The 27,937-nt window shown below is 35.4% G+C and overlaps 2 protein-coding genes across 3 annotated transcripts in view; both read left to right on the top strand.

The window, feature by feature from the left end:
* The window catches only part of Nmu (neuromedin U), a 33,967-nt gene extending 20,070 nt beyond the window's left edge, over window positions 1-13,897 (top strand). Inside the window, exons 5-10 of the mRNA XM_087187140.1 lie at window positions 2,326-2,385; window positions 4,188-4,217; window positions 4,309-4,359; window positions 6,035-6,109; window positions 9,610-9,663; window positions 13,704-13,897. Of these exons, the coding sequence (XP_087043266.1) occupies window positions 2,326-2,385; window positions 4,188-4,217; window positions 4,309-4,359; window positions 6,035-6,109; window positions 9,610-9,663; window positions 13,704-13,715 (282 nt within the window). The 3' untranslated portion in view covers window positions 13,716-13,897. The remainder of the gene's footprint in view (window positions 1-2,325; window positions 2,386-4,187; window positions 4,218-4,308; window positions 4,360-6,034; window positions 6,110-9,609; window positions 9,664-13,703) is intronic.
* A 2,008-nt stretch (window positions 13,898-15,905) lies between these two features.
* Window positions 15,906-27,937, top strand: part of Pdcl2 (phosducin like 2) — a 40,283-nt gene continuing 28,251 nt past the window's right edge. For both annotated transcript variants that reach the window (XM_013073943.3, XM_021262257.2), the window contains exons 1-3: window positions 15,906-16,104; window positions 26,769-26,889; window positions 27,462-27,552. In XM_013073943.3, the coding sequence (XP_012929397.1) occupies window positions 16,099-16,104; window positions 26,769-26,889; window positions 27,462-27,552 (218 nt within the window). In that variant the 5' untranslated portion in view covers window positions 15,906-16,098. The remainder of the gene's footprint in view (window positions 16,105-26,768; window positions 26,890-27,461; window positions 27,553-27,937) is intronic.

Below are 27,937 nucleotides of genomic sequence, written 5' to 3'. Positions count from 1 at the left end.
CTCATTTAAACCCCATCAAGATAAATCAGATTTTTACTGGATTCCAGTTCTGTGTAACCTTTAAGAGCTCAGTAAATTTAATATTTGAGTTTTTTATACTTATAATGTAAATTGTAATATACTTTGATATTTTAAAAAAATTATTAATTTTCATTAACTATTTTATTATTTGATTATCTGAACAGTATTTCAAAATACTTCTTCTAAATAGAAAATAATGGATTTTGAAGACCCATAAATAAAAATAAAATATTAAAATGCCATATATGAAAAACCTTAAAAGAATTGTTGAAAATAATGACTTCTTACAAAAAGGAAGGCGGTAGAGAAAATACATTTGTTTCAAAACTTGTCAAAGCTCAATGTAATTGCCAGGCTTCATCCAGCTTTATATATGTAAGTTTATCCTTCAAATTGAGAGGCATCATTGATACATAACATGATTACATATTTTCTTTTTATTGCTGGGTATTTGTAGCATTTCTACATGGGCCATAAAAGCAGTTTTAGTGATTTTCTTCCCAGATTTTTATCAGGTGATCTGAAGGAAAACAAGTGAAAAGGATGCATCAATATTCACACTCTACATTTTCTTGTTCATTTCCCAGCTGCATGAGCTGGGAATGTGGCTCAGTGGCAGAGTACTTGCCTAGAATGCATGAGAACCTGGGTTTCATTCACAGCACTGCCCACAGAAACAAAACAAAAACAAAAACTCTGAAGAAACAAAGTCAGTCAGGTGTGATGGCACATTGCCAAATTTGAACCCAGTGACTTAATAAGAACCTGTCTAAAATTAAAAAAAAAATTTAAAGGGCTGGGATTATAGTTTAGTGCAAAGGGTCTGGTTTTAATCCCCAGAAACACACACACACACACACACACACACACACACACACACGCATGCGCATAGAGTCAACTCTCAACTACAGGCTTAATAGACAATGCCAGTGTGCCCCAAGACTTATTTCCTAGGACACACTCTACCAACCACTACCCCTGTGTGATACTGGACAAATGACAGTGTCTTAGAACCTTGCTCCCTCTATGAACAAGAATAGCAATTCCTATCCTGTTTGTGTCCCCACACTTGTGTTTTAAAGAAAGAATGCAAATTATATATATGAAAGCCTTTGTAACTTATTGGAATACCACACAAACATGAGCTATCTTGTGTTGTTAATAAATATCCCAACAATTTACATGGTGCAGACAAATGGAAGGAAGAGAGCAAAAGCAGACCTCTGATGCTAGAAAAGATGTGCAGAGCCACTGTGTTGTGATTCCAACTATGTCTCGCTCCCAACCAGCCAAGCACTAGTTTTCAAAGGGTGAGGATATTGGTGCCCTTCACAGATCTAAATTAAGAGTACCCGCAACTGTCAATCAAACTGAAGAATTTTACCTGCCTTTAGTTCCTCCAAGAATGCCCTGCAGTGATGTCACTCCTAATTGCTGGCTGAAGAAACTGAAGTTTAGAAAGATTAGGTCACCAGCCCATAGTAACACATCTAGAAAAGAGTGGAAATGGAATTGCACTGCTATAGTGATGCAGGCTGCCGACCACATAGCCCACTCTTTTAACCACTAATCCTATCCTCCCACGCCTGTCCCTGCTCTTCATTACTTTCAAAATCAAAATCAACTGTGGTACTACTGGGCTAGATCCTGTGCAATGCAGGTTTTGCCTCTGCTTGTCCTTTTATGCTGTTCCTTACCACACCCAGGTGTCTGCTAACCACAAGGAGCCCTGCCCTACTTCTGTGCTCAAATGCTTTGACAAACCTGATCCTGGGGTGTGCAGTCAGCAAGCTGAAAGGGTGGTACTCAGATTAAGTGCACTATGCCTGCCTTCTTCTCCTCCAATTTCCATTGTTTGGGAGCAATTGCAGGATTTTCAAATTAGCCAATAATGAGTAATATTCCACCAGCCTCATGGCTTTGGCATGTAGATGCACTTTTCTACAGGCTGGGAAGACTAATCCCTATTTGGCACTGCCCTGCTTACTCTTAGTCATAGAGTTTTAGGATGTCTTAGCAAGTGCTGAGAACTATGTAACTGGACCACAGTGGAAGCCTTAATCGGTGCAGATATGCATGGTATATAGCTTTTCCCACCGTGGTTGGAAGGAAGGTTTTACTTTGTAGAAGCCAAGTTTTTTTATGAGAGAAATCAAGGGGTTCCAGTAGAGTTTCAGTGGTCCACAGAAGGGGTCCTTTCCTCAGTAGGTAGAATGTCCTGTGCTCCTAACATTCTGAGTTACAGATTCTATGCAGATACTGTGCAAGCAGACCACAGCCCATATATCTTCTTGTTTTTGTTAGGCATCTACTGCACTGAAGGAGCTTTGCTTTATGGTGATGGGGATTCTACCAAAGCCTCAGGTAACGTTGAAATAATATACTGTTTGTAGACAAAAAAATATCCCCTAAAATTTCTTGGAATTCCACCTGGAAGAGAAAATGTTCCACTTGGAAAACATGCCAAGAAGAGCTAGAAGAGGACACAAAAACTTTTAGATAAAAAACAAATACTTCAATGTAAATAGGGAAGGGGGCACAGGTAATGGAGAAAAAATAAGAACCAAGATACACCATGTACAGCTACAAGCACCCATTGATAAATCTAAACGTACTGTATACCTAAAATGTACCAATAAAAGAATTTAAGCAAAACATAACAAAAACAAATACTTCAGCTTCCCTGGTGTCTGATAATTTAGGGTCATATGAATAGAGTTTATGTTCACTGGAATGGGAAATCATAAGTCTCCTTCAAGTATAAAATGTGTTCCAATCTGATAAGAGGAATTTGTGGCTCTATTTTTCTCACTGACTCATGCCACAATTGGAGACCACATGCATCTTTCTAAGCTACTAAGTGTATCTTATTCCTTGGAGGTTAGGACACTATGCTTTGTCAGAGTAGGACATTAAGAATGCAAAACACAGCTGAGAGTTTAACTCTGGTAGAGCCTCATGAATGAGGGGCTGAATTTGATCCCCAGCATGAGGGGAAAAAAGGCAAAAATAAGATAGCAACTGTATTGTAGATATCAATTTGAAAATTACAGTTACTTTTATATTTGTTACTTTTATATTTTTTGTATTTTCTTATTCATTTGATTCTTCTGGAAAACTTTTTGTTCTAGATAAAGATACATGGCAACTTGAATAATGGCACAAGCACCATATCTTATTTTTTATTCTGTATTTTAGTACTTTATGGATAAATTTATTTTCAAACTATCATACTACAGAGCCTTGGGTATAGAATTATATTTATCATCAACAATTCTAATGAAACCTGTGAGAAATGGTACACTCTAACCACCATACCTTCCACGTGCAATAATTCAAAGAAAGAAACATTGATAGTTTGAAAGCATAAATGTTTTCTGAAGCTTTAGCTATAACTGTATATTTATCTATTTTTTCTAATGGTTACATTTTCCAAAAAATTTAATTGACTTTTTTCTAATTAAGATAAAAGAAACAACAGTGGAATTTATCATCTCTTTTTGTATTACAACCAAATGAAGCAGGGTGTGGTGGTGCATACCTGTAACCTTAGCACTTGGGAGGCTGAGGCAGGAGGATCAGGGCAAGCTTGAGGGTAGTCTGGGCTGCATAACGAGTTGAAGACCAGCCTGAATTACATAGGGAGATCTTGTCTCAAAAAATAAAATAAAATAAAAACAAGAACAAGAACAAACAAAACAACAAAAAATGAATACTCTTAGGAAAACTGGTTTTTGGAAGGAAAGAATATAGAAAAGCTTATGGAAGAAAGCAATAATCACTCATAATCTTATTTTTAGAGATAACTATTACAAATATTTTGATATGATTCAGTCTTTTTCTCTAGATTGTCTGCCAACTATTTATACTATAATTTCCCATTCTACCATTGTGGAACATTTAAGATGTTTCCAAATTTTTACTCTTACGAATAATATAGTAAGGATAGCATCCATATTTAGTTTACATCTTTAATTGTAAACAGTATTTAAATTCCCATTAATTTTTAGAACAACAAACACTTAACTGATTTTAGTCTATAATGTCCTGTGTAACATATATCATGTAGTTTTACAAAATTACATGATATAATTTTATAATATATAATAAATTTTAAACTACACAATAGTTTAAAAATATATATATGATATATATCTTTTCAATAGGAACAAGATGAAAAAGATAATACTAAAAGGGTAAGTTAATTTTCATAAATATATACATTAAAATAATAAATGAAACCACTAATCCTTTATGGTATAACTCACTTCACTTTTTTTGTAACAGTTCTTATTTCATTATTCGAAGACACAGAAGTTGGGCAATTCAAATGTTGTGGTAAGTTATAAAGTGCTTACTAGTAATCACTAGTATTTGTGTAAAAAAAAATCTGTCTTTAAAGTTTAATATAACTAGATCAAAATTCAGTTGTATTTACATTAAAAGTTTATATGTAGATGAACAAATGGAAATCAATATTATTACTATATATTTAGCTTATGTTTATGTTAATAACTACATGTAAATTAAATTAATTCATTCAGCAGTCATTTACTGAGTATCTACTATGTGCCAAGCACAATTCTAAGTACTAGAAATATAGCAGTAAATAAAACAAAATTTAAGAAAGAAACCCATGTTCTCCTTAAGTTTCTATTGTAAGGCAAACAAACAAAAACAACAAACAAACAAAAAATAAGTAAAGGACATTGTTTTGGATGGCAATTAGTGCAAGGGAAAAATAGTTTTATCCAAAAGTCTTTTAAGAATTGTTTTAAAAAATGATTATCAAAAATTTAAATCTAACTATAAATATCCTCTTCTATTTCTAAGGTCTTTATTCCTTATCAGTAATTAGGAAGTTAATGTGAGAATTTACTAAGATTAACCAGAAACCAGTAACTTTCAGTTCACTTTAAACTCATCTGGTTTTAGTGGTAGTTTTTCTTTTTATATGTATAGGTTTTAAAAATGCTAGATGGGGCTGAGGGTGTTGCTTAGTGACAGAGCATTTGCCTAGTGTGAGTGAGGCCCTGGGCTCGATCCCAGCACCAGAAAAAAAAAAGCCAACCCATCTACTCTGGTGTTTCAATCTAGAATGCTTAGTAATTATGTATTCAATGTTCTTTCTAAATTGCGATTCACTACTACAAACCAGTTTAGGGAATATGGGGAATATTTTAGGAATATTTTAAGCGTGTACCTATGGAAAGGTAAACTCCATTTTAAATGTTTATCACATGAAACATTCTTACATATAAGCAGTTAAAGTCAGGTTAAACTGGCTGTATACCAAATACAAGTTGAATTTGTAAACAGACAACCATTATATAGGGCTCAAGGTGATCTGTTTGATGAATGAATTTAATATGAGTGAGAAGGCTCAATTCAATCCCTATCTTAGGTACAGGTCTCAAGCATGCTTTCATTTTCTTCTGCTTGGTATCTTTACATTTTGAGAAAATGTATGTTACTCACATTTTTCTCTATCAACAACACATTGTCATTTTTTGGTCTCCCCTGTTGTCTTTTTCCATATGCTTTAGTTTTAAATGTACAACTTGAAAAGGTGATTACTAGGTATGTGTTTAGCCTGATATTCTGGAGAAACATATTCGTAATGGAAAACCGATGCTCACGTGTTGGCTGCATCTGAAATGAATTATTTTAAGTAGTCTAGAAACCCACAGATGGCTTTTTTGCCTCTCAAATATGCAGTGAGGGGTTTTACTTGTTGGCAGTTGGTGACAGAGCTGAGGTCCCCCCCGAAAGTGTTTCTTCAAATACTAACAAAAACCTTAGCATAGGGCTACCAAATTTTATTCCATCGCTTCCTGGCTTATTCATCACCGTTCTTTGAAGTGCTCACAAAGGGCTGGCTTAGTTAACATTTGAAATTTCCTTTTTGTTTGTGTGTGGAAAATAGAGTGGGTTAAAAACAAAAAGGGGAGCACCTTTCTGGCCAGTGCTGAGAAGCCTGTCGCTCATGGTGTGTGTGTTCATGTCCTCTCAGTCGTCTGTCGTACATCCGTTGCTGCAGCTCGTTCCACAACTGCATGAGAGAAGAATGAAGAGATTCCAAGTGGACGTATGTAAACCAAACTGCATGCTTGCTTTGCCAGTCTCTGTGTGCTGGCAGCCCGTTTCCCTGACTCCCACTTGTGACAGTTTATAAAATACTCTGCTTTGGATGAGGCCCACACTGACGAACTAGTGTCAGAGCATCTGTCTGCAGTGGTGTTGTCATTCTTGGGAAGAAAAAAGTGTTTAACTCCTCCTGCCCCGCCATGTCCTGTTGCTTCTAACTGCAGCCCTGGACAGCTAGGAAAGCTGGGGCTACACTCCCCTCCATGACTGCTCAGTGAGAAAACATGCTTGGTTTACGAAAGGACACTGCGGGATGTCTAGTCCTTAGGTAGGAAGAGGAAAGCCAGAAGAGAACAGTTTCCTGCCCTTTGTGTCAGTGTTGGGAGACAGCTAGGAGGACACACTCTGTTCAAGTATTAAAATGTTGGTAAGAGTGAGGAGTGTGTCAGAAACTAAGTGCAGACCTTTCATTTTTTCCACAGTTAACAAAAATATGACCTAAACTCAGTTCCTATGCGCAAGACAAATATAATTGAGTTAATGCCTTCTTAAATAGAAATTGTGGAGTTTCAAATTGTCATTTAAGAAGAATCCTAATGCTTGGGATGCTGAAAGCTTCTAGTAGGTACTATTCTAAGTAATGCCTTACATTATAACAACACATAATTTTCAGCCTCATTTTATCTCATTTGATTCTACTGGGGACTCTGTTAATACTCTGTTAATACATACATGCAGTATTGTTATCTCAAGTTTACAGAGGGGAAAACAACTCAGAAGAAACTTACTGGTTTCTCAAAATGAGACGGGAAAAAAAGATCACAGCACAGTCATCTGACCGTTAGCCTATGCAAATTTTTTTCACTCTGATATTTTCATTATAGTTTAATCTTGGATACTTTTGTTTTATTGCTAAGTTTTAGACTACTATTAAAAATTGAATTCAGTTCAAACTTTTCCTTAACTTCAATACTGTATTTATCTTAATCTACTTAAATTGCTACCCCAAAGCTTCAATTGCTTAAAAAAGATGCATATTGCTTAAGTAAATTTATTTTTATTATTGCTATTTCTTCCTTAAATTCTTCACATTTTAAAACTAAGCTTTCATCAAGGACAGTATCTGCGGCAAACTTTAAAAAGAAATGCAACAAATGTGATATTCCTATAAAATTTTAAAACTTCCAAAATGAATTTTTTAAAAGTCAATTGTTACAGAACTTTCTAGAAATAATATATGTCTATTTTTGTTTGGAGGGGGTTTGTTTTGTTTTTGGTTTGTTTGGTTTTTGTGTGTGTGTGTACTGGAGATTGAACCCAAGGCCTTCCCACTAAGCTACATCTACAGCCCCTGTTTATCTTTTATTTTGAAATAGAATTTCCCTAAGACACTAAATTGCCCAGGCTGGGCACCAATTTGTAATCCTCCTGCCTCAGCTTCCCAGAGTACTGGGATTACAGGTGTGTGCCACCATACCAAGCCAATATATGCTATTTTGAATTAACTTTTGCTTCTTAAAGTGTTTGCTTGGTTTATGAATAATATATAATTTCAATTAAAGATCTACATTCTCAAAATACAGTAACAGTTGTTAGTTTGACTATATCATTTCATTATTATTTATTTACTCAAAAATAATCACTCAATTTTACGACAAGTTTAGTACAGTGTTGGAATTTTCTACTTTTAGCAAAATCATCTCTATTGGCAGACAACTAGCCAAAAATGTGAACTATAACTTAGTAGTATACCCTGTCAGACAAATGATAAACCCCAAAAGTTCCCCCTGCCCAGTAGTGGGTATTGAACCCAGAGCCTCATACTCACTAGATAAGTACTATATCACCAATCTTTTTTAATTTTGAGACAAGGTCTTGTTAAGTTGTCCACACTGGCCTTGAACTTCGGATCTTCCTGCCTATTTTGCAGCAAATCAAGATTCCTGGAAATCTATGAGAGAAAAGAGTGTAAGAGCTAGGTGTGGTGGCACATACCTGTAATCCCAATACTTGGGAAGCTGAGACACGAAGATTAAACATTCGAGGACCGAGGACCGGACAATTTAGCAAGACCCTTCCTCAAAATAAAAAAAGAGCTGGGGGGACTGTGGATTTAGTTCAATGGTTCTGCTGCCTGCTGCTCAAGCGCAAGATCCTGAGTTTGATCCCGGGTACCGGAAAAAAAAAAAAAAAAAGGGCTGGGGGTGTAGTTTAGTGATACAGTGCCCTAGTACTGGAAGAAGAAGGGAGGGAGGGATGGAGGGAGAGAATATAAGAGGTGAATGAAAAAACAATAGAGTGTTAGCTGTGGTGGGACTAAGTTACCTAATTTTAAAAAAGCAAAAATTTTTAAAGTACAGTATCTTAGATTCTTGAAGAAAATGGATTTTTGAATCTTAGTATTTTTTTTTCTTGAATTTTGTTTGCTATATATCTTCAAGTTTATCCCACATTTTTTTTGCCTCTACTTCTCACATCCTTTTATATATTACTCCATCTTCAGTGATAAGACTCTAGTAAAATTTATATGTTTGGTCTTTGAAATTTTAAAATATCAGGTATATTTTAATTTTCATTTTGTTCCACTTTTTTTCTTTTCTGTTTAATGTGATATACATGAGAACTTTTCTTATATAGATATTTAAAATATAGTTTCTGTGCTTACAATTTTAAATACTAGTTTTTCAATCTTAAGTAGCTTAGGGGTTATAGTACTGATGAGAATTAAATAAAATTTGAGAATTTAAGATATATTTGTTGTAAATCAAGAGTTTAAGAATTTATATGCTAGAGACATTTCCTAGAGTTTAAGAATATGATTGTATTTATATTATGAAATGAAAAAAGTCTTAACTGATAGATTTCACGATCATTATGGTAGGTAATTGTTAATAAAAATAGGAAGCGAAAAATCAATTTCATAGAAACCAAAAATGTTAAATATTCTTCCCATGAAGTTAAAAATGACATGTTTAAGTAAAGAAACACTACATGATATACCCATTATGAATAATTGGTTTGTTCTTATTTGGTATTTTGTTGTTGTTGTTACTGTTTATGAATATTTTAGAAAAATCTCTTCTAAAGTATTAGTGGGTAAATGTAATTTATCAAAATTATCTCTCAATTGCAATCTACATCACTACAGAAATATTGTATTTTTTTTTGCTTTGACACAATTCTAGTTTATGTTTAGTTTTATATGACATTTATCTTTCTATTTACTGATGAATACACTTAAAGCTGACAAAGTTCCTGAAAGGAGAATCTGACATATTGGTAAGAATAGTGTTCTTAAATATAATATTTAGGTGATACTGGTAGTTGTTGACATTTTTTAGGTATAAATATAATGATTCTCTCCTGATAGGAATTGTTTACTCAAGTCCATGACTCTTTGCTTGTTTAGTGATAATAGTTAAAGGTAACTTTGAGCTTCACTATACTCTCAAGAAGAATTTGCACTGGTGTTGCTTATAATGCCTTCCTTTTCTCTTTTAGGAAGGATTCCGAAGTCCTTTCGCAAGTCAAAGGAGAGGATACTTTTTATTCAGGGTATGCATGTACTATACTTTTTAATCTATATCAAACTTGAAAAATTCATTACGATTTAATTATTTCAAAAGTTTCAATTAGTTCCTGAAGTTTATTTATAGATATTTGACATCCAGCATTAAAGCCTGACATTCACTCTGTCATTACCTGACTGCTTCAATACCACAGCACCTTTTATCTCTTCTCTGATTCACTACTCATCTTTGTAAATATGCCAAGTGACATTTATCCACTTGACAGTTTAATTTCCATATTCAGGAAAAAAATATATTAAGCATTCTCATTTCTTAAATTCCAAGAGATCATTCACTAAGTTTTTGATTCATTAGTTTGGAAGAGTTATGACTATTTTCATGATTCCTTAAAAGAATCAACTACAATAATAGCTTTTATTTCTATTTATAGCCTTAAGTAGAAAAAAACTGTATTTCTCCTTATAGCCTTAAGTAGAAAAAACCTTGTGATTGCATTTCTCATTTTGTATGCCCAAATTGTGGATGAAATATGTTTCTTTCTAAGACAGCTATGCTTTATGAAATATTTCCATCCTTAATACATTTGCAGAAAATTTTAGTTTGCTCATTCAACAACTATTTACTATACTTTACTGACTGCTGGCCAGGTACAAATGAATGGGAATAAAAGATAGGATTCAATTTTTACACTCTCTGAGTTCATAGCCCAATAAGAGTTTATAGCCCAATAGAGGAAACACAAGTATAGTCAGTCTGATATCCACGGGAGGTTGTTCAGTTCTCTTATATAAAATGATGTATTTGCATACCACATCCTCCTGTACATTGTAAATCATCTCTAGGTTACCTATATTACCTAACAAAGTATAAATGCTATATAAATAGTTATTATATCATATTATTTGGGGAATAATGTCAAACAATGAATCAGTGTATGTTTACTACTGACACTATTTTAAAAATATATTTCATTGTCAAAACTGGGTACAGAGGGCTGACTGTACTACATTAAATGCATCTTTAGTCTGAGGGCTGTGGAGTCCTCAAAAAACACCACTTAAGGAATGAGGAGATATAGAAAAGTTTTATTGGCTGAATCCTGAAGAACAAATAGGAATTAGTTGATAAAATATTTACCTGAAAATTTTCAACTTTACTGTGTTGGGGTCCACAAGAAACATGTGGTGAGACTGGCATTTTGGAAAATTACTCTAACAGAAATTGGAGAATGGAATGGATGAAGAAACTATATTGAAAAGGGAAAAAGTGGTACTAAAGGACTGTGACTTTAGCAAGTTAATTTTGGTTGATATCAAATTAAACGAGAACATTTCTTTACATTTTTGAGACCATCAAGTAAATAAGCAAAATCAAATAATGTCTCATTTATTGTGGTCCTCAGAAGCTTTAGCAGCACCTAAGAACCTATTAGAAGTACATATTTGGGAGTCCACCTCAGAATTACTAAATTAGAAACTCCAGCTACAGAGCTCAGCAGTACCATTTTTGTGTTGTTGAAAGCCCTCCAGGCAATTCTGATGTACATTAAAGAAACACCCCTCTATATCCTTATGATATATCAACATTCTATGAATATTAGTTTCCGTCCTTAGTTACCCTGATTAATTTCTAATTTTTTTTAGCCACACAATCGGAGAAGGTCAGCAGGTTTCATTTAAAATGGTATGCATTTTTTTGAAATGATATGTAATAGATACATAAATATGAAATGACATTTGTTTCCCAGTCCAACTCAACCTAAAAATTTCTGTTGGTTTCAAATACGGACAAATTAAACTATGTTCAGTGTATTTTTTGATTACATATGGATACTAATATTCTGTATAAATACTATAACTATAGGAACAGTGAAGGTATTGTATGATGAAAAACACCAATATTTTAAGGCCAGCTTTGTTTGCCATAGTATTCCTCAGTCCATATCACAGTCATAATCATCATAATTGATTTTAAAGATGCTGACTTCATCATGATTAATTTTTCAAGAAGTAAATATCAGGAACTGCATGCCTACTGTGGTAGTCAGTGTCCACCATATGAACCAGGACTTACAGACTGAGTATACTTTTGTTTTCCAAGTAACTCATTCTCAAAGATCCCTTGTAAAAGTATGTGATTTAATAGTTCTAGAGAATTAAGAAAATGTGGAGAGATATAAGGACATGACTTCTATTTTGCTGCTCAAATTTTCTACCCAGTGCTAAGCATAAAATACAAACTTAGTAGCCAACAGCTTTTAGGACTGACATATTTATTAACATGTGGGGTCATGGTGTACTTATTAAACATGTGGGGCCATGGCGTCTATAGCCACTGGCCCCACATGTTAATAAATATGTTAACCTTAATAATTTAATAGACTATAAATTTAAAATCAACTGAAGTTCAGATTAATAAATTTATAGCACAAAATAAAACTATATTCTACTACATTTATGTATTCTAAATCCAAATTCTATCTTTAATATATTTTTCACATATTCACTCATTTTATTTACCTCAACCCTTAAATATATTTAGCTTAGGAATGCTAAAATTCTTGCTAGATGTGGTGGTGCACACCTCTAATCCAGCACTAGGGAAGCTGAGGCAGAAAGATCATGAGTTTAAAGCCAGCCTGGGCTACATATTGAGACCTTGTCTAAAATAATAAATTAAAATTCTTAATATTTTTTCAAAGAAAACCAAATGTATCATTTCTAATTGAAGAAGATGTTAACACCAAAACACACAATAGCTAGAAAATAAGATAATGAAAACACTCCACAGTGAATCCTAGGACACTTGTCAAAGCCCCATTCAGTGGAAATTTCAAGGCTTCAACCAAGCAAGAAAGAGTTGTAACCTCAGCTACTCAGAAAGCTGAGGCTGGAGGATTTCAAGTTTGAGACCAGCCTGGGTAACATAGTGAGACCCTCATCTTAAAAAAATAATAAACAATTAAGAATTTAACTTAAGTAGTCAAAAAAGAGCAACAAGGTGACTCTCTGGAAGGTAGAAGGAAGAAAGTTATAAAAATAAAAGAAGAAATTATTAAATTAAAAAGTAGTTAAGTAGAAAACTGGTAAACAAAATCTGATTCACATTTGTTTGTTTGTTTGTTTTTTGAAACAGGGTCTCACTATGTAGTTCAGGCTGTCCTTGAACTCACTATGTAGTCCGGGCTGGCCTTGAACTTGATTCTCCTGCCTCAGCCTCCCAATTGCTGGGATTATAGGCATGCACCACCACACCCAGCTCAAAAATCTGATTCTTTACCAAAGACAAAATAAGCTAGCATATTTTGCCTAGCCTAATCTAGAGAAAAGGGCAAAACCATAAATATATAAAAAATACATATGAAAAGACAGAAATTAAATGATATAGAAGAAGTGAAAATTTTTTAAAAGAGTACTTTGCACATCTCTGCATTACATTTGTAAACCTGGGCTCTGTGGAAGATTATATTGTAAGGTAGGTTCTACCAAATTGATCTCAGAAGAAAAAAAACCCATATTAATAGCCAAGAGAAAAAAATGAAACTGTTATCAAGAAACTATCCCATTAGAAAGTACTAAGCCAATAGATTTTGAATTTTTCAGGTCAAAGAAAAAACATCTCCACATGTTTTATGAAATCAGCATAATATTAATACCAAAACCTAACAGAAAGTAGTTACCCATAAAATAAGATGATTTAACTGGAGATATACTGTATAAGAAAAGATATACAGGGTGTGACTGCAACTTTTGAAACATTCATAAATCAGATTGGCATTAATGAACTTTAGGAAACCATTTTCATATGATTAAATACTATAAACTATTGCAAAACATAGTTGTACTGAATAGGCATGTCATTAGAGAGAGACAGAGTGATAAATGTAAAAAGCATACAGACTGAAGAACAGCTGGGAAATATCTCAGTTGCCAATGTTTATTATACACTGATAAAATATTTGTAGAAATATCTATATAAAAACTATATGTGAAATACATGAAATACGTAAATATTCACATACTCATTTTCACTTGAATCTAATTCAATTTCCCTTTTTTTTTACAGGATGCCAACTAATTTTCCACAGAAACAATGTGTGGAATACATAATGTGCTGACATTTTGTTTTCTTCTCAAAAGCAATCTTCCATAAGTTTACTCTGTTGAAAATTTCTGTGTTGTGAACATTTTAAATAAAAGTTAGTTGAGATTGCAAATGTTTAATTTGTAGAAAATAAAAAGCATCTTAAAATATTTTTTCTTAGTGTTATAATGATAAATAGTGTATAGGAAAGCTGTAAATAATGATGTTCACTGGATGTCTGTGACTATTGATCATACCAGCACACACACTCATGTCACATTTGATTCAAGTCACTCATTATTTGACTGAATGAACTATTGTAGGTTATCCCATTTGGATTTCATAGCTAATTCTTAGAACATGCATACCAACTAAATATGGCATACATACTTTCTAATTATATTATTATATTATATAATTATATTATATTATTATATACCATAAAATATGGTATACATACATCAGAGGCTTTTTCTGCCAACTTGTAATATTCAATTTATCTCAAAATAGGTTGTTTCACCCTGCAACATCTGAAAGGCAACCAGTGTTGTCCATTATGAGGAAGAAAATAATCCTATTAGTAGAGAATCATAAACCTATTTGGAGAACTTTTTACATCAAATCAATATTTAATGGACATAAAATTAAGCCAGGTGGAGACTGAGTCTCTCTACCATCCCCATCCCATTCCCTTAATTTTCCTTGCTACTTTCCTTCTGACCTCTCTCGTGGATCCTACCTTCACCAAGGAAGTTGCTGGCTGATTGGAGAGATGGATCTTTGAATAAGTAAGATTAGATCTACACTTGCACATTCTTTAGATTATCTAACAAAGCTTTGTCTTCTTGATTTTGACCAGTGGTTACAGCTTACAATGTACCTTTCACTAGAAAGTTCCTGAATTTCATTTCTTCGCAGTCTGAAGGAAGAACATAAGAAGCAGAAAAGGACAAAAATGTCATTCTTCTTTAAAAAATGAATTGCCTTGACAAGGTAGGGTCTTGGGAGCAGGGTAGGCCCCTACCCTAAAGCCACAAATGCATAGGGCAGCATTAGATGATTCTGTGTACAGTAATTGAAGCTGCTTGGATTTTTGACTCTCAAGATAAGGGAATTGAATGTTAAACCGTAATTCCTAGGGCCTCTCAAAAATCCAGAAAGACAGTTTTCTTACACATTTAAAGGCTCCTAGGATACGAAAAAAAGAGGGGGAGGAATAGAAATACCAACACATGGTCATGAAAATTGTGTTTCTAAGCATTTACATTTAACAAATTAGTGTCTTGGGCCGGGGATTTAGCTCAGTGGTTCCAGCGCCTGCCTCGAAAGCACAAGGTCCCGAGTTCCATCCCCAGTACCAAAAAAAAAAAAAAAAAAAAAAAAAAAATTAGTGTCTCATACAGACGCACAACAGAATACATAGGCTATTAGGTGTATATGATTAATATTGAGTACTAACCAGTTACAGATTAAGTGGTCCAATGTCAAACTTGTTTAAAATTGTGTCATTAAAAACATTTTTTCTTGTTTTCCAAATCCCAATGAGTGTGTCTGTAAGACCATGTATACAACCATGTGAATAACACCAAGTGTTTTCCCAATGTTCCTAGCAGCTCTCAGTTAATGTCCTCTCCTTAAGCACCAAGGAACCCACCTGTCTAGATTTCCTACATAAAACCACAGCTTCTGTCTCCTAAAGCAGTGGGTTTTCACAATGGGGTTGCAGAACTAACAGTCCCATTTCGGAATCTGATGAAAGCTCTGATCCTTAACTCCAGAAAAAAAGTAAATACATGAAACAAAACTGTTGTAAAACTGGGGGCTAGGGGGTTAAATATCCCCTAAAATCTAACTTAATATAGGCTATGGACTCCCTGAAAGATTATCCACCCCAGGAGTTTATCTCTCCACCCTTCAACACCTGGGTCTCCACAAGGATTTTATTTACTTTGCCAATAGAAAAACACTTCAATAATAATTTGTTATTGAATCCATGAGGATTCGGGGTTTGAAGAGTGCCAGAGGCTTAGAAACGACTGGTTGATTTGGTGATAAAGCAGATAGAGTAAAAGGATGAGGAATGCCAGCTTTAACATCACCAGAAAACACAAAAGGCACTACTTGAGATAGATGCTCGAGGACCTGGCAGGTCCATACCACTACCATCACCTAGGCTATGCCTTTGGGTTGCCCGGCAACAGAGCTCACGTGCACGCCTGGCCTGCGTAAGAAGTCCCCCCTTCCACTCCCCGCAGGCGTTGGAAACCTCTAGGCCTAGCGGTGTCTTCCAGCCCGGAGGAGGCTTCAGATCTCGATCCAGAGTACCTCGCCCGGGTTGCGGGGGGATGACACGGGGGCGTGAGCGGCACAGAACACCATGCAGGTGAGGTCGGAGCCCACTGGGCAACACCGGAGCACAGGCGAAGCCCTTTGCTGAACCCCAGGCTGACTGACATAAACGGAGAGGGTGGGGCATAGGGTTGGGTTCTAACATTTGTTCTTGGTAAGTGGTAAATTTTCACGTGACTCTGTGGTTTTGAAAGAAATCCAAATTAGCTCTAGAAGAAAGACATTATTTTCAATTTCATGACTTTGTTGTGTTGCTAGAGGAACTGGTCGGAGTTTTTAGTATAGCCTTTCATACCTGAATGCTAGTAATCCTACTGTCGCACTCTTTTTTAAAAAATTTCATTTTATTTTTATTAGTACATGTTTGCAGTACATTATAATTATATTCATCATGAGAAGTTGATACATATATATACATAACACGTCTTAATTCTTTTTATGACACACTGTTTCTGACTTAAGAATAGCAACATTAGCCAAGTATACTTCAATTTAATTGTCCTCTCCTACTATCTCAAAAAAAAGTCAGAAAAGAAGTCTTAACTCTTGTAATTACATGTCTTAAGGAAAACCAGTAGGAGTTTTTCCTACCTCATCACAAAAATCTTGTTAGATTTCTGCTCATTCTTTAGAAGGGCCCACAGTCTACAGCTTCCTTATTAACTAGAACCCTGTACTTTTATTTTATCTTTTCTGGTTTTGTTTTTTTTTTGAAATTTTTTTTTTGGTATCAGGGATCAAACTCAGGACTTTGTGCTTGTGAGGCAGGCATGGTGCCACTGAGCTAATTTCCCAGCCCTATTTTGTCTTTTCTTTTGCAGAATGAAAGTCTCACTTTCTGACTTGGAGAAATGATTTTCCCATCTCCTCCCCCAAATTAAAAATACTGAAATTTTTCTTGTTTTACACATTTAATTTTGGTATTTGAATATACAATTAATTAGGATATTTTACAGATAAATTACATTTAATTTTAGTGGATAATCTTTTCATGTTAATAATAGAGTCTTAGTAAGTATATTTTATATAGTGGGCAAAAACATTGCAGATTTGTCGTGAATTCAGCTGAAAGGTAACTAAGCTGGGTGTGGTGACACAAACCTGTGATTCTGGCACTTGGGAGGCTGAGGCTGCAGGATTTCTGCAAGTTTGAGGCTGCCTGGGCTATACAGTGAGTTCAAGGCCAGACTGAAATACACAGTGAGACCCTGTTTTAAAAACCAAAACCAAAATCTAATTCAATGGACAGTGAAAGCAGCAGCATATTACCTGCTCTTTATTCCTTTATTTATTCATTGATTGATCCACAGTCATTTATACAGCTCCTATGTTTGAGATATAGACCTGTTACAGAAGAACTTACTCTGAGGAAATAAGAGATATAATTAGGCATGGTAAAATGCCATTATAGTTTGAGGAAATAGATTATGGCACCTATTTCATTAGATAAAATTTCATAATTTCTAAAAGTAAAGGGAATAGCAAAAAGCATTGACTGTTACATTAAGTCCCATGGCAGCTAACTCCTGGATTTGCTAAAGAAAAACCAAAGAATTTTGAATAAATCCATAAGAATATGGTATAATGAATGTCAAGAAAGACCACTGTAGCAAGAAAAAAACTAACCCAAATTCTGCTTAAGAGATCAAATGCAATGTCTATCCGCTGGAATTAGCAATATGCAGCTTGTAGGTAACTTTAGCAGAGCAATTTTGAAGGAGCATTGGAGGCAGAAGCCAAAGTTGGAGTGGGTTGAAAGTGAATAGGATGGTGAACTAGGACTCATGTCCTAAAGAATTTGGAAAAAGTTGCCTTAATACTTAATGGACAGGAATAAAAATCTATCCTCAAGAAATTTTGGCTCAAGACACCTTTCACATAACTTGCAACCTGAGGCACACTGTTGAGTGATGCAGCAAACCTCAAACTGTGAATTTGGTATAAAAGTGTTATCTTCTGTAGTGCTCCCAAGTACCTGGAAGAAATAAATATAAGGCTTCTCTATCTTAGGTTGTGGGAGGAAGACATCCCTAGTGTAAGTCTTAAGGAATCCCCATCAATAAGTTTTCAAGAACAAGGAGAAGAAATCAAAAGTAACTAAGCACACAAGGAGAAAAAGCACCATGACCCTGAACCAAGAAAAACAGAACTGCAGTTGTGTGTGGTAGGTCACACACTCCTCTAATCACAGTACTCCAGAGGCTAAGGCAGAAGGATTTCAAGTTCAAGGCCAGCCTGAATTACAAAGACCCTTTCTCAATAAACAAACAAACAAAAGCAAGCAAGCAAACAAAAAACAGATTTGCAGAGACCTCAGGTATTAGAACAGCCAGACACAGGTTACAAAGCAACTGTGATTATTCTGTTAAAAAAAAAAAAGACCTGTCTAAAATATCTACATAGAGTAGAAGACTATAAAGAGTGGCCTTAAATTTTTGATAAAGACATTTCTATGCAGAACCAGTGAACAGTCTGGAAGCAAATTAAGAAAACAATTCCATTATAGTAATATCAAAGGAATATAACACAATACTCAGGAATAAACTTAACTAAGGAGGCCAAAACTTTGTACGCACAAAACTATAAAAATTGCTAAAAGAAATTTAAGAAGATATCAGTAATCCCAAATATATCCCATGTTTGTGGAACTTAAGACTTACTATGGTCAAAAAATCAATACTACCAATAGCAATACATAGTTTCAGTGCAATCCATGTCAAATCTAAACAACATTGTTTTTTTTTTGGTAATAAATTCTTTTATTGGTACATTGTAGGTATACAACACAATTACATTTCTCATTGGGAATTGTACCTTTACATAATGCATCTTGGTTCTTATTTTTTCCCCATTCCTAGCCCTCCCTTCACCCCCTCCACCCTTCCCTATTTACAAAGACTTTATTTCCATTTTTTCCATTTCTCAGCATTTTTCCTTTCCCTTCTTTCCTTTCCCCTGCCCCTCCCAATACCCCTACCCCTTTGGACCTTTTCTTACTAGTTTACATTATCGATTATTCATTCAAATGATTGGTACATTTTAGGTATACAATATAATGGCATTCATCATTGGAACTTTGCACCTTTACATAGTCTCTCTTGGTTCTTATTTTTCACCCTTGCCCAGCCCTCCCTTCAACCCCTCCAGTCCTCCCTATTTACAAAGATTTTGTTCCTATTTTGCCATTTCCTCATGTTAATCCCATTCCCTTCTATCCTTTCCCCTAGCCCTCCCACTTCCTTCCCTTTTGCCCCTTTTCTTGCTATTTCACATTACCTATTATACATTTAGTCCTTATTTACACTTTCAGTTTCTCACACCAGAGAAACTATTCGGTATTTACACGTGTGTCCTATTTATTTCACTTAAGAGTATTCCCTCAATGTGCATCCACTTAGCTAGAAATGTCTCTAATTTCTCATTTTTTATGGCTGAGTAGTACTCCATTTTATTAAAAAAAACATTTTCTTTATCCAGTCTCCAGTTGATGGGCATTTGGGCTGTTTCCAAGTGTTAGCTATTACAAACTGCACTGCTATGAACATGGGTGCACATATATCACTGTGGTATGATTCTTTTAATTCTTTGGGGAAGATCCCTAGCAGTGGAATAGCGGGGTCAAATGGGACTTCCAGTCCTAGTTCTTTGAGGTATCTCCATACTGATTTCCACAGTGCTTGCACCAGTCTACACTCCCACCAGCAGTGGAGGAGGGTTCCTCTTTCCCCACAGCCATGCCAGCATTTGTTATTGGTTGATTTCATGCTAGCAGCCATTCTTTCTGGAATGAAGTGGAATCTCAGCATTGTTTTCATTTGCATCTCTCGAATGACCAGTGATGTTGAACCTTTTTTCATGTATTTATTTGCTATTTCTACTTCTTTGCCTGAGAAATGTCTGTTCATTTCAGATGCCCATTTTTGGATTGGGTCTTTAAATTTGGGAGGCCTGATCTTTAAAAGTTCTTTATAGATTCGAGATAGTAGACCTTTGTCTGAGGAAGAGCAGGTGAAGATTTTTTCCCACATTGTGGGTTGTCTCTTCACACTGCTGGTGCTTTCTCTTGCTGTGCAGAAGCTTTTTAATAAGAAGAGATCCCATTTGTTGATTGTTTGTGCTACTTCACGGGCAACTGAGGTTTTGTTCATAAAATCTTTCCCTACACCGATGTCTTCAAGGGTTCTACCTAACCTCTGTTCCAACTGGTTCAGAGTTTCTATTTTAATATTTAGATCTTTAATCCATTTTGATTTTAATTTAGTGCATGGTGAGAGATACAGGTCTAGTTTTAATCTTTAGCAAGTTGAAGCCCAATTTTTCCAGCACCATTTATTAAAGAGGCTATCTTTCCTCCAGTGAGGGTGTTTGGCTCCCTTGTTGAAGATGAGATGGCTGAGTGTGTCTGGCGTTGTTTCTGCATCTTCTAATCTGTTCCACTGGTCCTCAGGTCTGTTTCTTTGCCAGTACCATGCTGTTTTTATCACAGTAGCTTTGTAGTAGAGTTGCAGGTTGGGGATTGTGATACCCTCTGCCATGTCTCTGTTACCTAGAATTGCTTTTGCTATTCTGGGTCTCTTCTTGTTCCAAATGAATTTTTGGGTTGTTTTCTCAAGGTCCATGAAGTATGCTGCTGGGATCTCAATTGGAATTGCATTAAATCTATGTAGCAGTTTTGGAAGTATGCCCATTTTCACTCTATTAATCCTTCCTACCCAGGAGCAGGGGATGTTTTTCCATTTTCTGATATCATCTTCAATCTCTCTTTTCAGAGTGCCATAGTTTTCAGAGAAGAGGTTTTTGATTTCTTTTGTTAGGATGATTCCTAGGTATTTCAGTTTTTTGGATCCTATTGTGAAAGGAATTATTTGCCCTATTTCTCTCTCAGTAAGTCTGTCATTGGTGTAGAGGAAAGCTATTGATTTTTGTGTGTTGACCTTGTAACCAGCTACTTGACTGAATCTGGTTATTAAGTCTAGAAGACATTTGGTGGAGTTCTTGTGGTCTTCTCTATAGAGTATCATGTCATCTGCAAATAATGACAATTTGACTTCTTCATTACCTATCTTTATTCCTTTTATTTCTTTCTCTTGTCTAATTGCCGTGGCTAATGTTTCCAGAACTATATTGAACAAGAGTGGTGATAGTGGACATCCTTGTCTTGTTCCTGATTTTAGTGTGAAGGATTTCAGTTTTTGACGATTTAGTATGATATTGGCTGTTGGTTTTTCATAGATGGCTTTTATCAGTTTGAGGTAGAGACCATCTATTCCAATTTTTTGTAGGGTTTGTATCATAAATGCATGTTGGATTTTGTCAAATGCTTTTTCTGCATCTATGGAGATAATCATGTGGTTTTTGTCCTTGGCTCTATTGATATAGTGTATTACATTAATTGATTTTCATATATTGAACCATCCCTGCATCCTTGGGATGAATCCCACTTGATCAGGGTGTATGATCTTCTTGATGATCTTCTGCATTCTGTTTGCCAGTATCTTATTAAGGATTTTTGCATCTATGTTCATTAGTGAGATTGGCCTATAGTTCTCTTTTTCAGTTGGGTCTTTCTCTGCTTTAGGAATCAAGGTGATGCTTGCTGCCAGGAATGAATTTAGGAGTATTGCTTTCCTTTCAATTTCATTGAGGAGTTTAAACAGTAGTGGCAGCAGTTCCTCTCTAAATGTCTTGCAGAATTCAGCAGTGAAGCCATCAGGGCCCGGGCTTTTCTTAGTTGATAAGTTTTTAATTACATTTTCAATTTCATTGGTTGATATTGGGTTGTTCAGAATTTTTAGGTCTTCTTCGTTCAACTTTGGTAATTCATATGTATCTAGGAATCTGTCCATTTCTTCTGTATTGTCCATCTTATTGGTGTATAGGTTCTGGAAGTAGGTATTGATGATCCTCTGGATTTCTGCTGGGTCTGTTGTCATTTCACCCTTTTCATTCCTAATTGCATGGATTTGGGCCTTTTCTTTCCTTTTTCTGACAAGGTTGGCTAAAGCTTTGTCAATTTTGTTGATTCTTTTGAAGAACCAACTCTTGGCTTCATTGATATTTTGTATCATTCTCTTACTCTCCATTGCATTGATTTCTCCTCTGATCTTTATAGTTTCCTCCCTTGTATGAGCTTTGGGGTTGTCCTGCTCTTCTTTTTCTAGAAGCTTGAGGTTCAGCATCAGGTTGTTTAATTGGGCTCGTTCTGTTTTCCTAATATGCATATTCACTGCTATGAATTTCCCTCATAAGACTGCTTTCATTGTGTCCCATAGATTCCGATATGTTGCATTGTCATTGTCATTTAATTGAAGGAACTGTCTGATTTCTTCTTTAATTTCCTCTGTGACCCATTGGTTATTCAGAAGTGTGTTGTTCAATTTCCATGTGCTTATGAAATTTTTTAAGTTTCTTTTGCTATGGATCTCCAATTTCATCACACTATGGTCTGATAATATACAGGGGATAACTTCAATTCCTTTGCACTTACTTAAACATGTTCTATGTGTGAGTATGTGGTCTATTTTGGAGAATGACCCATGTGCAGCTGAGAAGAATGTGTATTCTGATTTTGTGGGGTGGACGACTCTGTAAACATCTGTTAAGCTCATTTGTTCAAGAGTTCGATTGAGTTCTAGTATTTCATTACTTATTTTTTGTCTAGTTGATCTATCTAATTGTGACAGTGGGATGTTGAGGTCCCCCACTACAATTGTATTAGTGCATATATGACTTTTCATGTCCGTTAGTATTTGTTTTATATAGTTGGGTGTGCTAGTGTTTGGTGCATAGATATTTATGATTGTCATCTCTTCCTCTTGGATTGTTCCCTTTACAAGGATGTAGTGTCCTTCTTCGTCTCTCTTAATCAGTGTTGGTTTGAAATCTACTTGATCTGCCAAGAGGATAGCTACTCCTGCTTTTTTTCGGGTTCCTGTCACATGGAGTATTGTTTTCCACCCTTTAACTTTCAGTCTATGAGTTTCCTTTTGAATTAAGTGTGTTTCTTGTCTGCAGCATATTGTTGGATTTTGCTTCTTGACCCATTCTGCCAGGCTATTTCTTTTGATTGGTGAATTGAGACCATTAACATTGATGGTTATAACTGAAATGTATAGACTTGTCATTGCCATGACTTTTTCTTTTTGTTGGGTTCTCCTCCTTTACATTTAATTTCTTGTCATTCCAGATGAGATGGGTTCATTCTGCTTTGCTTCCTGGGGTTGTCATCCTCAATGTCTGTTCCTAGGATATTGTGTAAAATTCTTTGGAGTGCTGGTTTGGTATTCACGAAGTTCCTAAGGTGCTCTTTGTCATGAAAGTATCTTATTTCTCCATCTATTTTGAAAGATAGTTTTGCAAGGTACATCAATCTGTGTTGGAGGCTGTTTTCTTTTAGGGCTTGGAATATGTCACTCCAAGTTCTTCTTGCCTTGATGGTTTGTGTTGAGAAGTCTGCTGTCATTCTGATGGACTTTCCTTTGTATGTGATTTGTTTCTTTTCTCTGACTGCTTGGAGAACTTTGTTCTTCTGTTGAGTTTCTGGAATCTTAACAATTATATGCCTATGTGTAGATTTTTTTTTGATCAAGGCTATTTGGAGTCCTATATGCCTCACTTATCTGTATGCCAAGCTCTTTTCCCCTGCTTGGGAAGTTTTCTGCCATTACTTCTGTGAAGAGTTTTTTTATGTCATCTGCACTCTCTCCTGTTTCTTCTTTGACTCCAATCAGTCTTATGTTATTCTTCTTTGCATCATCTAGCAGCTGCTGGATTGATTTCTCATGGTCCCTTATAATTTTGAAACAATTTTTCTTTTCATGGTCACTAATTGATATCTTATCTTCTATATCTGAAATTCTGTCCTCACATTGGCTCATTCTGCTGTGTAGACTTTCAATGGAGTTTTTCATCTCCTGGAAATCTACTTGAAACTATTTTATGGATTCCATTTGTTTCTTATGTCAGTATTCCATCATGTTCCTGAGCTCCTCTCTAGATTTATTAATCATGTCTTGCACTAGGGGCACAATTTCTCCTGTTATCTGAGAAATTATTTCTGATTTCATTTTTTCCAGATCCCCTTTTTTTGCCAGTTCAGTGGGTCCAGGTGGTTGAGTATCAGCGTGTTCCCTCTCATTTCCCTTTGGGGTTGCTGTAGGTGATCTGGAAGTCTGGTTTTGAGACTTATTTATGTGTTTTCTCATTTTGCCCGGGGCAGGGGGCTGTTAGCGCCTGCATGGATTACCTCCTCTGTGCTGGGTGAGGTGGGACAGGGGCCGGGAGCAGCGGTAGGGATGGTGACCCAAAAGTCCTTTCCTGTGGGCTGGGAGCAGTGGGAGGGATGGTGGCCTGGAAGCCCCTTCCTCTGGGCCAGGAGCAGTGAGACAGAAGGTGGCCCAAAAGCCCTTTCCTCTGGGCTGGGAGCAGCGGGAGGGATGGTGGCTGGAAAGCCCCTTCCTCTGGACCAGGAGCAGTGGGACAATGGCTCAGAAGCCCCTACCTCTGGGCCGGGAGCAGCGGGACTCAGTACCTTGGTCTGGTGGTCTGGTGTCCTCTGCGTCCCTGTAGCGTGGAACCAGGTGGCTGCCTGTCTGCAGCGGGGTGATTCGGTGTCTTCCCTGTGACTCGAGACCTCGGTAGGGCGTGCACAGACTCTCCTGTGTGCAGCGGGCTGATTCAACAACATTGTTTTTTGAAGGCATGGAAAAACCTACCTTAAAATTTATATGGAATCTCAAGAGAACTCAATAGCCAAAATAGTCTTGAAAAAGAATGATTATAACCAATAGGAAAAAATGGATCTTTGAAAGTTAGATTCTTTTCGTTTAGAGACAAGCTGCTTCACCAAACTTCCTTCTGCCTAGATTGTTAACAACCACCAACCGCCTCCTCTTTTAACTCAGATAAATGGACAGAATGTGTAGCTGCTGATTCCAGGAAATCAAACTTTGTTTTCACAAAGGAACGAAACTAGTGTGGAGTTATCTATCTCATTGTATTCTCTTCCTCTCTTCCTTACTATAAAATATCCTTGTACACAGAGACACAATAAGATGGTGGTTTGAGGCCATGAGCTTCCTCAATCTTCCCCTAGTTTTGAATAAAGCCTTTTTTCCTTTCACCAAAATAAATGGCCTCCCATGATTTTTTGGGGAGTGTTGAGCATACAGACCTGAGTTGCAGGTAACACAATGTTGGAGGACCCTAAAATGAACAACGGTAGGTGATGTGTAACAGTGTGGATGTACTTAATGCCACCAAACTCTACACTTAAATATAGTTAAAATGGTAAGTTTTATACTATATATGTTTCACCACAATAAAAATATTTCATAAATAGACAAATAAAACTTGTGAAAACTAAAAACTGCAACAAATAAAATTTAAAATATCAGTAGATTTTATTTTTAGGTCAGAAGACTAGAAATAGGAAGAATAATGGAAAGAGTTCAAGGAATATTTAATAAGACAATTTCTGCAAATTTTCCAGAAGTGTTGAAAGATACTATTTTACAGCTACAAAAATCCCAGTCCAGTGAGCCCATTCAGGGCAAATAAAAAGAAATACTATATATATCATGATTCATCAAAACTGCAAAAAATCATAGAGAAAGAAAACCTTAACTGAATATAGACAATTAAAAGTCAGATCTTTAAAAGTTTCCTAGAGTAATACCTTATAGCAATCAATATAATAGCCAGAGCTGGATCTCCTTTGAAGGAAAAACAGAGGAAGAAGCCACTTCCACATCCGCTTACATGGCAGTTGGCAGGAGTTAGTTCTTTTTGGCCTGTTTGGCTGAGGATTTTAATTCTGAATTTATTCACAGTTGCTTGCTACATGGTTCTCTTCTTAGAATACTTCACAGTGTGGCAACTTACTTCGTCAAAGTCAGGAAGTGAGTTGGCTGGTAATGGATGCTCTAATCTTAGAGAATATAATAATATCTTCATCTTTGCTATACTCATTAGTTAGAAGCAAGCCACAGTTTCCATCCAATCACATAGGAAAGATCATTTACAGCTATCTTAGATTTGTCTGCTATAGTGTTTACTCATGTGTGTAATTAATTTCTTTGTTTCTCTGAAAACATCAGAGAATGTGTACAATAGGCTACAGGGACAATAGGTAACATATGGTAGACAAACTCTGGAAAAGCTGCAAACAAAAAAAATCAATGATTAAGTAACAGAGAAAGCAAAAATAATTTTCACAGAAAAAGATGATTAGATAGAAATTGAAATCTAGAATGTCTCTTGACCTCTTCTAAGATTTAACCCATGAGTGAGAATCCCACAAAGAGGTATACCTAAAAACAGAAGCAAGTTCACCTGAAGGTCTTGAATGCTTAAATGTAAAAGAAACCAAACAATATCTGCATGATATGAATTAGTTTAGGTCACTATAGTCATCAGTGAATTTTCCATGATTTACAAATTTACTTCCTTAATATTTGATACATGTGTTCAAATTGATTTTTAATTAACTTCTCGGTGTAACACTGAGGATAGAAGATACAATCCTATTAATGCTGAAAAATGTAAAAAAGCAGACCACTTTGCTCTGTCATTTAAAATTAGTCTATAGAGTTCACAAAAATTACATACTTGGAAGTGCTACATTATCAATTGTCAATTTTACAAGTATGTATTAAAATCCACAGTTATGACCATAGATTTTCTTTTCTTTTTGTGAAGGATCCAAATGAAGATACAGAATGGAATGAAATCTTAAGAGATTTTGGCATTCTTCCTCCAAAAGAAGAACCAAAAGATGAAATTGAAGAAATGGTCTTACGTTTACAGAAAGAGGCAATGGGTATAGTTGTGCATTTGGTGGGCTAGATGAAGGAATAACACAGTTAAGGTAGCAATACTCTGTTTCACAAACATCAAAAGAGGCATAAGAAATTATTTAATATAAACTCCATTCATACATTCAGAATTGGGGTATTGACACATGAAGTGGCTAATTCACATATGAAAATCATATGCTAGTTAATGAAAGAGCTGAAATATGCTGGTATGTAGCCTCATGAGACTTTTTTTCTCCCACTATATTCCTCTACCTTGTGATTACCTTCTATTTTGATCATTCTATAGAATATATATTATTTGCCAAGATTTCTAGATATTTGGGTGAAATCTAAATTTATGAAGTCTGATTAATTTTCATATCTGCTTTTACATATACACTGTCAATTCTGTGACCTTTGAAGGCATTAATAAAATTTTAATGTAGCTTCTACAATATCTAAACTATTGTGACTGACTGCTTCAGGTTTAAAGACACTCTTGATGTCCATTTGCCATACCTAATTGTTTTTTTCTACATATTTATTGTAAAGTGAAAGTAGTTTTTAAACAATTATCTACAATTTACTTTTTTAGTTAAACCATATGAAAAGATGACTCTTGCACAGTTAGAAGAGGCTGAAGATGAATTTGATGAAGAAGATATGAAAGCTATTGAAACATATAGGTACAGTGATTCATTTGGCTTACCTAAGAATTTTTGAATAAAGAAGTATTATAAGAATGAAACCAAGAACTTTTATGTTTTTGAAATAAATTTTAAAAAGAAGAAATTTAAATTTTTAGTAGTATTTTAAAACTCCGTTTATATGAGATAAAATTATGTCACTAAAAACTTTTTTTCCTCTTCTTGCTTTTATTTAAATAAAAATTATCGTGGGCTGCGAGTGTAACTCAGAGGTAAAGTGTCTGTCTATTGTGTATGAGGCCCTGGATTAAGTCCTCAGCACCACAAGAAAAAAAACCTAAAATAGAAAATTATCCAATAATGTAAAGTAGAACATCATCAATTATGTATGAGTGAAGCAGAAAATATCAATAAAAAGACTATC

This window comes from Heterocephalus glaber, unplaced genomic scaffold (assembly GCF_053883595.1).
Source record: "Heterocephalus glaber isolate CG9 unplaced genomic scaffold, H.glaber_assembly_v1.0 deba00001509, whole genome shotgun sequence".
In the NCBI taxonomy this organism is placed as follows: Eukaryota; Metazoa; Chordata; class Mammalia; order Rodentia; family Bathyergidae; genus Heterocephalus; species Heterocephalus glaber.
This window is presented reverse-complemented; position numbering and strand designations above follow the sequence as displayed.